We start from the raw sequence: 13,023 nt of genomic DNA on the forward strand, positions 1-13,023 counted from the left end.
AGCAAACTGGATGGAATAGCTCGTCAGAAAGACTATTCCAACCGCTACTGCATATGCTGGGTGGCCGTCGCAGTGCACGCGGCAGCAGCCAGCAGCGACTATCAATCGAGCATCCGGACGACACATCGTCCACTCCGGATCGAAATAATGGAGCCGCGCCCACACTGCAAATCTGCAACTGCCCGTAGTTTTCAGCTCCCCAGAATGATTGCCTCTCTCAAAAGCGCCCAGCACCAAAGGGAAAAGTGCGTGCGTATCAGCAAACCGAGCCCAGCACGAAGCAGAAAACGCGACCTCCTGCGACCAGACAGCCGGGGGAGCCAAGGTGCGGTGCACTGCCACGTATAGTATTTTTTTTTCTCTCTGCGGCACCTTCGCCGCGTTCTGCTGCTGTTGCCTGGCTTAGAGTAAACAAGCGGGAGGAGGGGACAGGCAGGGTGTATTATTGGTTAGTGATGGCGCGTCCCTGCATGGAAGCTTCAGAACTCAGAAGAGAGCTGCCCCGGATACGAGCTGGAGACTGCAGTGGGACTTGTGATCTGGCCTTCGTTTTTGTCTCCCTGAAACGCTGATAGGTTCTCGGTTTTCTTGGCTTGTTTGCGCCAAGGTGCAAATGGCATCTTCATTCTGCACTTCGCTCTGTCGGCAATTTCAGCGGTTTGAATTTGTTTCTTTCAGAAGATAAGCAGTTTCGTTTCAGATCCAGCTGCACAGCTACCCGGAATCAGGTTTCAGCAACCAGGCACACTTGCGAACAACAGAGAAGAGTTCAAATGCCCCACGATTTTTTGCAAAAGAAGCTGACACTGAAATGCACGTAGAGCTCAGGAACATGGAGACGAATGGCCATTGTCCGGGTCTCGTTGCGATCATGCTCCATCTTTTCGCTTTTTCCTGTGTCCGTGATGGCGGTTTTTATATCAGCAATTATTGGGGCCACGGAGGAGGGGTTGAATCTTCCGCGCAGGGCCTCCTGTTTCGCCAGGTGCAGACGTGCAGACCAAGTGCCTGGTCTGCACCACTTTAGATATTGGGCGATCAGGTGCTGCGAAAGCATGCAGACAATTATTGCCTGCTAGTATAACCTTACCGTCTGGATCTGATGAGACCCTCCCGGAAAAACTGTACTTGGTTATCCACTGATTCTTCATTCAGATCATTTTGGTATCAGGCACTATGTCCCAACTAAGGTATAATTGCCAACTAATATGCAAAAACACTGGTCCTAGCCTTTCTGAACATTTCACAACAAAATACATTGAGTAGTACATGGTCTTTCCTGCCGATCCAAAATTCATGTTTTAAAATGTTGTACTTCCTCCGATTCTAAATTGTTATCGAAATATTACATGTATCTAGACGTTTTTTAAGATTAGATACATTCATATTTGATAAATTTAGTTAAAAATTTAAGATCAGAGGAATACGTCCTAGCCACTGAGCAAACCAACAGAATATATCAACACTGTAGAATAGACTTTTCGCACATGAATGCCTAGAATATTATATCTTGTCTACAGTCTCTGAGATGTAATTAGTCCTTATTTTAGTAACATGATTGAGGGGCACTCAAGCATGCAGAAACTCCAGAAATGATGGAGATCTGAGGGCATCTCTGATGGGACTTCAGAAATCCGTCAATTTCTGTACTAACACTAAACAATAATTCCTTCACTTCTAGTCTGTCGACCAAAAAAAACTTATCACACTGATGGCGGCTATGCCACTTGTCACCCCCTGCTATGATCCATGTGGAATTCTGCAGTCCTGTACCGTGTTGGTTTCTTGCTGAAGAAATTTTGCTCTTGTACCTTTGCACAGAGTGCAACCAACGCGAAGTTGCACGAGACCACGTGCATGTGTTCTCTAACTATGGTTCTTTAACAAAGTGATAACCATAATAGTAAGGATCAATTTGATATATCTTACCGCAATTCTTGCGTATTCGAAAAATATCACTGTAATTTTTATTTTTGAGAAAATACCATGGCATTCTGTAGATTTTTGAAATGCTACGGTATTACAATATACAATGAACTCTTTTACGGTGATTGTTGAATGCTTTCTAGTACTTTCCGTCAAAATTAATATTGTCCGTTTATCTGCATTCTTAATTATCGGATTATTACGTCCTTGGCGTTCGGTCGCCGGAATCTCAACCCGCTGACAAGGTTCCTCAACCTCCATCCCCGACCCTCCCCCGCTGGACCCCCCCCCCCCCCCTCTGCGTGCCCTGCGCGCCGCCGCCGCCTCCTCCCCTCCGCCCGCCGCGCGCTCCGCCCGCCTCCCCCCGGCCGGATCTGGCGCCCCCTGCCCTCCTCCTCGCCCACGCGCAATCTGTTTTCTGCAGGAAGCCGGGACACAATGCGGCTACCTGCTCTGGCAAGGAAGGCCAACCTCAACGGACGGAAGATGGGGCTAGCAAGAAAGCACGCCGTAAGAACTGATCTACTCCCTCCGTTCCTAAATACTTGTCGTTGTTTTAGTGCAAAATTGAACTAAAACAGCAACAAATATTTAGGAACGGAGGAAGTAGCAGGTGCAAGGGGCAGGGGCACAATTCAGCTACGTGTGCTGTTGAACTTCAGAATTGAACAGGCGTGTGATTGATCGGGCTGCCATAATTTGTTTCAAGTTAATCAGACCAACAATTGTGTTGTGGTCTGTTGTCACTAGCATGTGTTTTGTCCCATGTTGTTTTGCTTGTAACATCTAGCTTGGCTGTTGGTCTGTCAGGTGTTAAGACGACAATCTGAACCTTGTCATCTTGGCTTGACTGTTCTTCTGTTGAAACAACATTTGGCTGTCATTTTGGCTGCGAACCTGAACCATATATCCTTTTATTTTATGCCAAGATTGTTTGCTCGTAACATTATAGCTTGGCTGCTGGTCTGTTCCTGTGTTGAGTCGATCACAAAAGGTGTTGTGTGGGTCTCTAATTGAGCACTAGGTGATCTGAATCTGCTACCTGCCGTCGATAGTTTGGCCTACTTGCTGGAGGAGGAGGACGAGGAGCTTCTCTTCTTCTCTTGCTGTAAACGTCTGTTCTCTGATTAAGAAAAAACTTAGGATTGCTTCTTTGCAATCTGGGATCGTGGTTGTGTCGAATCCTCGTGTATTGTTTCTGATACTCTGTCTACTTCAAATTATGATTCTTACTTGCTGCTTTCCCTTGATTGATTGCTACAATTGGAACACAAGAAAAAAGGTGGCAACAATTTACTCTTATGCCGATCGGAAGACCCACAAAATCTTGAACATGCATCTTCCTTGCAAAATCCATGAACAAGCATATGCAAAATCTCTCCAGCTCGTCGTCTGCCCCGCCGCCGTTGTTCTCTGGACGGATCGCCGGGACGACGAGTCCCAGCGAGACTGGGGATCAACAGCAGCGAGAGAGTGGCCTAGCCGCCTAGGTGCGCTGTGCTGCACCCTCCACGAATCGCAACGCATCGGGTGGGAATCAGACGGCAACGAATGTACAAGCTGTTAGCTGTACGAGGCAAAATGCAATTCTCTAAAAAAATAATTGAATAATTCTGGTACTTTTCAGTACTTTTCAATACTTTTGTTTGATTACTTTCTAATACTTCCTATTTTTCCATCGTTGGATCAACTGGATTTGACGGTTTCTAAAATTGCCAACCATTCTAAAACTTGTAATATACAATATGTCAAAAGATGCCACTATAAAATTTGCTCAAGACCCTGCCGTTGTCATAACTATTTTTTATTTACTTATTATTAAGCCCTAACTAGCATAGTGTCCCGTGTGATTGCACGAGAAATATCTTTATACATATTTAATATTTTGATTCACAAAAACATATATATTGTTGTATTATTTCAAAAGCCTAGCACATAAATGATAGGTGCATGTGTCATTTGTATGTGCTATTCGATCAGTATGAAAATAAAATTTGCATCTCAGATCATGAGCATGATTGTCGCTAGAAACAAAAATTAGTAAACCACAATATACATATACACTCAAGTAAAGTTCGAACAACGGTCCCTATATAGTCAGAGCTAAAAAAGCGTACATCAGAGAGTACGGAAGCATATCGTGTTTTGAATATGGCACAATATTATTTATGTGGTTTTAGATCGTAGTCAATAATTTAAAGTTCACCACACTCTAATTGATCAATGTTTGCATCGAACTAATTGATCGTTTGAAGTGATATTAGTTGTGTATTTTGAATTAAAGTCCGGATCACGTGCGAGACGATGGTCCTTATCTAAGGTGACTAATCATGTGTGGTATCTAAATCACATATGTTCAAAACAAAAAGTTTGCAAGCTAAATTGGTCAATCACTTGACTGCGCCGATGGGTCATGTGTACGCCAAACTATATAAGTAGGTGATTTCTTTTTGTTGAAAATCATCATGTGAAATTAAACTTTTACGCAATTATGCTATTGATACTTGTATTTCAGTTTAGATCGTGAGCTAGTCGTTTGGTTTTTTGACTTTGTGGTGATATTTGATTAGTAAATGCTTTCTCATTTGCTATCTAGCCAGCCGCCCTAGCCATAGACAAATTTAGATCTTGTGTTGGTATGTAGAACTATAATTCTTTTAATACTGCTCGTTAATAAATCTTGTTTGTAAAATATAGACTTTGGTAAATTGAGTGAGCTTCCTACTTGATATTCTCGTGATTTGTGGATAAAACAATGAAAAAGTTGTCATGATTGTCTAATGCAATATATTGCGTTTAACAATGTACAAAGAAATTTTAATATTAGTTAGCATTGGCCCTATGTGGGCCTGAAACCATTTGATATTTTGTCTTTAACCCATCAAATATACCCAGTGACGGATCCAGAGCGAGAGATATGCGGGTGCATCCCATTACAAACTCTGATTATTCCACATTCTTTCGCACAAATACTACTATATTTCAATTTATTTTCTGTAATTTATGTGGGACCCACAGTCACCAACGTGGATCCACCACACATAGTAAATTCAGATGACGTGGATGAATGTGAAGTTTTCTCTCGGTACCCTTCATATCACTTTTAATATATAATAGATAATGGATATGAAACATAATAACAGATAAATTTTAGTTCATAGTACTCCGATCCATAATAAATGTCTCAGATTTAATACAACTTCGTACTAAATTAGTAGAAAATTTGAGACATTTTTATGGATCGGAGGAAGTGATAGATTTAACGAATATATGAAACCTTGACCATTTCAAATACGGAGCTTGTTGAGATGTCAGAATTTCTGTCATGGTTGCTGAAGTAAGCCTTACTAATTCACCAAATAACTGGGTTTTCCAATTCGCGGGTGCAGTTAGTCAAAGCAGATAATTGCTCTCGACACATGCCAGTAGATTTTTTTTTACATCATAACATAATACATGCCCGTAGTTAATTGCGTATAGGCTGAAAAGTGGATTGATCAATGAAGTATGCATGCACGTACCTTGACTGGCCGGGAGATTCTCCTGTGCCCTGACCGATGGATGGGTGGCCCCAGCGCACGAACGTGACCGATCGATGGCTTCACCGCATGAACGTGTATGTATGGATTGAAACGTTACGTGGCGTCTTAGAGTCCGTTGAGATTAAAAGATACACATGACGTTAAATCTGTTTTACGTTTAAAAAAATTATGTGTCACGTAGATCCAACGGTTGTCTTTTTATGTGTCTCAGATACAGCGATCATAACAATTCAGGTGATGTGGATCAACGTGGTGGTACTTTTTGGTACCCTTCATATTGCTTTTAGTATATAATAGAAGATTTTTTTCAGCGTGGGAAAGGAGAGACAATGCCGGTTCATCATACGGGTTTCCTCGAAGGCAGAAAGTCTCTGCAGTTATTTTTTCTTTCAAAAAGTTTCAAAACCTCCGGCCTCTGCAGAAACAGATTCCAGTATTTCTTCGTCCCGATCACCAGAAACAGCCAATTGCACAGAGGAAGCAGACAGACGCTGGGCAACAACACACTTTCAGATGGGAAAGTCGAGATCGTTTGAACCTAGTTTAGTTCAGCAACCTCAAACATGCGTGCCAGGCGAAGCCGAGTACGGATGGTTTGCTTTCGATCGCCGTTGCTAAGAGAGCTCAGCGTGGGCGTCTGCCCCCGCGACAGCTGCATCGCTCCAGCGCTATGATGAGGCATCGTTTCTTTTGTTTTTGCGGATACGACCTTCGAACCAACGACAAGCATGTGAATTATCTGATGTCAACAACCAGCCAATGCCGCAACAAACCCTTGCGAGTAGGAATCGGCTAATGAGTGTACCTCGTTTTATGATCGATTGTTTTCTTTTAGTTTTCCTGTCAGAAGTGGCCGAGAAGATGAAGAACAGCTCGGCCCCCAAATGGAATCCAACACGTTCTAAAAAGAGTACCCAGAGAAAATGAGCTCTTTGTATTAACGCGGAGCCTGGTGTCACACCGTGGCTATCTAGCCCCATCTTCCCGTCCACAAGTTTCCACCTCCCCTTTATTCTCTCTGCTAGTTAATTATTATGCTTTAGGCTAAAAGTGGGAATTAATAGTGGGATTCCTGGCAACTTTTGTTCTTTCTTTCTCGCTTTTTGTCAGACACCTAATTTTTTTCATTTTTACAAAAGAAATATCTCGTCAATACTTAGTTCGTCGTCAATATTTAGTACATTATGATATATGACATGTACCTTATCAATTTTTAAGTACCTCTTGTACATGGACTTATGAGACGAATACATCAAATGATACATCACATGTACCTTATCAGTTTTGAAGTATCTCGTGTACATGGACTGATGAGACGAGTACATTGTATTGTACATCACAAGTACCTATCAGTTTTTAAGTACCTCGTATACATGAACTTCTGAGACGAGTACATCGTATGGTATATCACATTATCCACAAAAAAAATCACAGTACATCACAGATACATGACGAGTATATGAAGGTACATCACAGATACATCAAGTTACATGACAAGTACATTAAGGTACATCACAGATACCTAAGTATCTCGTCAATCCTCAATCATAACAATCAACAATCGATGGATAAAAAAATAGAAAGAAGGAATCGAAGAGGAGAACTCGAATTCAACAAACCAAGTACCTAAATAACTATGTACTCGAATTCAACAAGGGGATGGGGACAGAGGCCACGACGCGGTTGAATGAGTCTCGAAGGGCAGCACGGCCTAGTCCCATGCCGCAGCCAGGGCAAGTCCCGAATGATGCGCTGGCGGAGGCGGCAGGGTCACTGGCTCCTCGGGCCTCTGTCGTCCGTCTCCATGCGGTGGAGCACGAGCACAGTGCTCACCTGCAGGAGGAGTTGAGGCAGTGGGATCTGGATGAAGGAGAGAAAGGAGAGGGAGGAGGAGAGAGGTGGGATATGGAGATGAAGGAGAGAAAGGAGAGGGAGGAGGAGAGAGGTGGGATACGGAGATGCCCAGGAGAGAAAGTATGTGAGAGAGAGAAGGAGGGACCGACACCTTTTGCTAATCACCTGGCCTCAAAGATTAAAAAAAAAGACATGGACAGGTGTGTGGCCGGGAAGATGGGGGTAGGTAGCAGGGGAGTCACCGGGAGCTTTGGCCTCTTTGCATCCGGTGGTAGTGGCAAATCATCTTTTTGTTCCCCCAAGCCCTTTACTTTGCGAATTGTTCAAGACATGTGCTGGTTTGTGTATCTGTCATTGATGACCGTATCTGCGTTCTGATCTCGGTTGTTTTACTATGTGTGGTTGCATTTGTTTTTGACCAATTTTTTTAGAAACACAATAGAAGTGCAGACACTCACAATACGCGCGTACATTCATCCCTATGAACGCACACACGCACGTCGCCGGTTAAATCGTAAAATAATCCAGAAAAGGTTAACTGCTTTTGAACATTTTGACTCTGTCTAGTAGAAGCTGTGTGCAGGTGTTTTTCCTCCGGTTGTTAATTAGTGACCCAAACATTCAGTAACTTTAAATACATGAAGCAATCATCGCCTGCATTTGTACATTTACCACTTGGCTAATCTGGGCTGCACCTCTGGTAGTCTGGTTCACCACAACTTCACAAAAACCGGACGATGTGCAGTGCAGAATCTTCCCGCATCCGCAGCAATGAATTGTTGGATACTCCAGCTAGTACCAGCAGTGGACTTGTTGGGTCCATCAATCTCTTATAGAATAACTCATCGCAAAACAAGAATAAACGACCACAACTTTCGAGGTACTCCCTTCGATCTGAATTAATTGACGTCGATTTGTATAGATTGTTATACAAATTCACTTCGAAACGGAGGGAGTATAAAAACACAACCGCCGCACACGTCCTCTATCACGACCATCTCTGACAGGAAGATGCGGCCTCACTACAAGTCCATTTCTAAGTAAATAAATTTTCCCAAAACGCAATGGGTCCATCAACTCAAAGCTCGACCATGCATGAGAGAGATATAGTCTGCAGGAATTAACCAAGTCGACACAGTTCGACAAATCGACAGTCATCATCTTCCTACTAGCTCCCTTTCAATTCGTTCCCAACGAATTAATCAGCGCGGCCTCCAGACTGAAGGCCGAAGAAGTCATAGAACGGCACTTCCGGGCTCTCCGGCTCCAAAGAGAACGACGAGGAGGCTGAGCCGGAGCTGGAGGGCGTCATTGGACTCGGGGAGCCGCTCCCGGTGCTGCTGCAGTTTTTCTTCTTCTTCTCGCGCATCTGCCAGCAGGTGGGCTGCAGCGGGAACAGCTGCAGGGTCTCACGGTCACGGGTGCCGGATCCGGAGCTGGCGTTCGCCGCCCCACTGGCCGAAGGGAAGCGCATCCCGCGCAGTTGTTGAGTGCCGCTGCCGCCGGCGCTGTTCGGAGCTGGCTGCTGGTACCTTGAGAGCGCCGGGGCGTTTCCGAATCCAGGGTACAGCAGCGGCGGTTGAGTCTGCAAGTAGTGGGCTGCAGTTGCATTTGCCGCGGCCTGTGGCGTCTGCGGGAAGAAGCTTGGCTGCCTGTACATATTCGCTGCAACAAAAGAAGCGTGAAACCAACAGAAGACATGTTATGAACTTATGATTCACACCAAGAGATTAGAGATGGCTCCTCTCAGCTCTAACTTACTCCCTCCGTTCCATAATTCTTGTCTCAAATTTGCCCAAAAATAAATGTATCTATTTTAAAAAGCGTCTACATACATGTAATATTTCGACAAGAATTATGAAACGGAGGGAGTACTGCATTCGTGCAATACATTAGTACGATGTTAACCAGGTTGGTCAGCGTTAGTGTTGCCCAAACTAAATGAAAACAGTGAATAGAAGCAACAGAAACCAATTAATCCATGGTCGTGTTCATGATTAACTTAACAAAACAACAACGCAGAATATACTATTCCCTTCGTTCAACAAAGGATGTCTCAATTTTGATCAAATTTGAATGCATCTATATACTAAGTCATGTCTAGATACATCCAAATTTTGACAAACTTGAGAGACATCTTTTGTTGGACGGAGGAGTATATACAGTGTGCTACTCGCTGCAGGATTGGTTGACACGCAGTACTGTATTTCCAGTTTCCAACGTTGTACCCACAACAAAAAAGTTTCGTCTTCCTATCTAAGCTAGGACTGCTCCATTATGGCATGCAGCAGGCCGAAGGAATGCACGCAGACGCAGGTAGGGGTACTGGTGTGGAAGGCTGTGTCTGGCCGGTTCGGTCGTAGCTAAGCTAGGACAGTTAATTTCCTTCGAACCTGGGGCATGCATGCTTGCGCGCAGGCCAGCACAGAAGATTAAAAGAGCTACAAAAGGGTAGCAGCAGCAGCTACATAGGCAGGCAACGTTAAATCGTGTGACCATGACTGCGAGGGGGTTTCCCTGCTCCACTGACACTCTCTACCAGGGGTAAGAGGAGAAACGACAGGTGTTACGACAGACAAGCTAGCTAGGGAAAGAAAGAAGCTGCAACATTACATACACAGGACCATGCATGCCATGCATGCACATCGTGACCAGAAGTAGTAGTACAAGTAGGCAAGCAAAGCGTGTAAGGATCAGCAACAAGTTAACCAGAAGACAAATCGCCCTAGCGTGTTGCATCATGTCGGCCAAAGCGAGTATACATGCATGGGTCAACTCTATACCGTAGCATGAGTAGAAACGCTCGATTTAGATGAGAGCGGCGAAATTACTGGCACCGGAACATGCCGGAACCGTCGTCGTCCGATCCGCGACGGATCTTCTCCCTGTCGCACGGATCCGGATTCCTCCCGCTTTCCCCTCTGGCGCCCGAATATCCCTGTGGGAGACGGACCGCGTGGACGGCGACGGCAGGTGCTGGCACCGGTAGAAACGCTCTAGATTAGAGCGGTGAAATTACCGGCGCCGGAACCTGCCAAAGCCGTTCGATCCACGAAGGATATTCCCTCTGGTGCACGGATCCCGATGCCTTCCCCTTTCCCCTCTGGCGTTCGGATATCCCCGTGGGGGACGGACCGCGTGGACGGCGACGGCAGAAAAAAGCGTACATGCATCAGCATCAGCCAGAAATGGAAGTCTAAGACGTCAGCATTGACCATCGGATCAAGCACGAAAGCGCCCTGAGTTTAAACTGGCAAGTCGTAGAGATGCATATCCTCCTTCCCCTGCTAAACCCCAAAATTCTAAAAGGCGAGGAAACGCGCCAACAAGCGCGGCCGGCCTCGCACACAAGCTAACGCAATCAAGATCTACTTCAACATGCCAACAAAAAGCAGAGACTTAAATCATCGGCGCACGTTGGAAGTCGGGCCAGTAGTTACCTTCCGATCTGTTGCATGCAGCAGGAAGAAGAGGAACAGGAGCCGTCGCCGGCGGCGAGGGGAACCTGTGGAGCACGGGGATCGGCATGGGGCGGCGGAATTCCCTGTCGAAGTAGGCGAGGCCCTGCAGCCTCTGGCGCTGGCGCTGGCGGGCCTTGTAGTTCTGGAACCAGTAGAAGACATTCTTACCCTCGACGGGGCCGTGCTGCCGCAGCCTGGCCGCGATCCCCTGGATCTGCTCCGCGCTCGGGGTGTGCAGCCCCTGGCGGTACAGCCCTTCCAGGAGCTCCCGCTGCTCCTGGGTCGGCGTCCAGCGTGCGTTCGCCAGCAACGCCGCCTCCGAGTTCGGGGACATCGGCGGGGACACCGGAACCCGGCCCGGAGGGGAGAGGGAAAGGCGGATGGGCGCTTGCTGGTTGTTGTTGTTGCGGTTGCGGGCGTCGGCGCCGTGCTTCTGCAGGATGTCCATGGCGGCCGATTGACGGATCTTTGGGCTAGCTCTGCAGGGTAGAGGGGAGAGCGGCGGCCGGCTCTGTGTGTGTGTGGGCGTGCGGGCGTTTGTGGGTGGGGGGGTTTTAAAGAGCTGCTGGCGAAGGAAGGAAGGAAGAAGCGCCCGCGCGTGCTCAGCATGCGCAGCACCGGGGATTTCGTGCGTGCTGGGGCCCTGTCGTCTCGAGGTCAAAGCTCCCAAGCAAAGCGTTGAGAGGAGGGGGGGCCGCGCCGAGCGCCATGTGAGCCCTGTGCCGTGTACCGCGCTCCTGCGATCACGATAAGCGCTACCACTCCGGCGTGCTGATGCGAGTATACACTGGATGGAAACGTTGGACGTATGTAAACAACGCGTGATGCACCGACCGGAATGTGTTCCGGTGCGGTGCCACGCGTTGAAGTAATCGGATTGCTCACGCCTCTCTGTCGATTCTATCTTTTTGGTGAACTGGCTGGGTGCGTATAGCTCTACGCCGTATGACTGGCACACGCGGCACTGGTGGAACGCACGTGATCGTAGACCCAGCACGACGAGAGTTTTGGTCCTTACCCACAACATTAATCGTCTGCCAAGAATAGCGCATGCTAACGCACGCCACCCACCGTGCTCGGTGTGAATACGTTTCGATTTCCAAAATAACTTTGCGCCGCCTTAGCTGGCACGGCGATATTCGGTTGAATGGAGTAATTTTGTGCCAAGTTTATTTTAAGGGGCACAATTAATCCACGACGGTCAAGGAAACTTCTTGATACGGTCGAATTTGATAGCATGGCACCCGATTTTGAAATTGCATCTCTCCCCTTGGCGCCCCTCAACCTTTCTAGACAAAAGATGTCAACCAACTTCCAACATTTCAGAGATGGGCTTTCAATTTCAAAGGAAAAGATGGACTTTCAGATATTTCTAGATGAGAGCTTCAGATTTAAGAGAAAGACTTTCAAAAATTGAGATGGACTTTCAACTTTTTTGAAAAAGATTGGAGTCAAGAATTTTTTAGTGAACTTTCAACAAATATTGACTATCTTTTGACAAATTGCAGAAAAATTCTAGGGCAATTCCAATCTTCTTTTCACTCCGAGGTTCTATCCAGATGAGCTACCGAAAAGAAGATGTGTCGGATTGATATAGGTAGGAGAGCATTTATAACACGACCCAAGTAAGCCTCGCTCACGGGTATCTGAGCAATTCTTCCTGTTGCTTTTACAAAACTTCCCTCTTGTATCATCAACCCATCGCCCATTAATACAATCCAAACAATTTTGGATTCCAAATTAAGAGCAATACCCCTAGTGCCTTCTGCAAATTCGACTAATTCACCTGACATTATTTCACCAAGACCTATAATACGAGCAATCCTATCCCCCACTTGAACTACGCGACCTATATGCTCAACCCCTATTTTCCTATTATATTGTTCAATACGTTCATGGAGAATTTTATGCTATCAATCCTATTAATCCATAGGATGTCACACCCAAGCTAAACCTTAAAATGCATGGAGGGCTGATACCATTGTACGGAGAGAGTACTAAGGAGTACTGGAGAGGTTGCATCTTACATGAATCACACATTAAGAAACACTCAAGAGACAATGTATTGAGAGAATTGGAGAGTACTATTTCACAGTTGAGATTTGGTTTTGGTATTTTTGGATAGAGGGAGTGCGCCTTTGGTGCCATTGGAAAAGGAGAGCGAGTGCAAAGCGTTTGCGCGCGCGCGCGCGTGTGTTTTGAGGTGGGCTCTGAAAACAACGGGGCAGGAAGCGGCTGCG

The 13,023-nt window shown here is 46.1% G+C and overlaps 1 protein-coding gene and 1 long non-coding RNA gene across 2 annotated transcripts; one reads left to right on the plus strand and one right to left on the minus strand.

Annotated features, from left to right (window-relative positions):
* Positions 1 to 2,228: 2,228 nt before the first annotated feature.
* Positions 2,229 to 3,085, plus strand: LOC112270945. The gene is made up of 2 exons (XR_002963636.1): positions 2,229 to 2,436; positions 2,522 to 3,085. It is a non-coding gene; the product is annotated as an uncharacterized LOC112270945 (long non-coding RNA).
* A 5,230-nt stretch (positions 3,086 to 8,315) lies between these two features.
* LOC100822844 (WUSCHEL-related homeobox 5) lies at positions 8,316 to 11,281 on the minus strand. The gene is made up of 2 exons (XM_003567211.4): positions 10,763 to 11,281; positions 8,316 to 8,987 (listed from the first exon to the last, which is right to left on the minus strand). Exons 1-2 carry the CDS (start codon positions 11,229 to 11,231, stop codon positions 8,521 to 8,523), a joined length of 936 nt encoding a protein of 311 aa, XP_003567259.1. The 5' UTR covers positions 11,232 to 11,281; the 3' UTR covers positions 8,316 to 8,520.
* Positions 11,282 to 13,023: the final 1,742 nt, after the last annotated feature.

The sequence above is a fragment of the Brachypodium distachyon genome, chromosome 2, assembly GCF_000005505.3.
Source record: "Brachypodium distachyon strain Bd21 chromosome 2, Brachypodium_distachyon_v3.0, whole genome shotgun sequence".
Taxonomy (NCBI): domain Eukaryota; kingdom Viridiplantae; phylum Streptophyta; class Magnoliopsida; order Poales; family Poaceae; genus Brachypodium; species Brachypodium distachyon.

Bases quoted from the DNA above. Each gene is read 5' to 3' on its own strand.
- LOC100822844 (XM_003567211.4), bottom strand. From the start codon at position 11,231: ATGGACATCCTGCAGAAGCACGGCGCCGACGCCCGCAACCGCAACAAC. The intron at 8,988-10,762 runs GTAACTACTGGC...CTTTTGTTGCAG, and splicing joins TGCATGCAACAGATCGGAAG to CGAATATGTACAGGCAGCCA.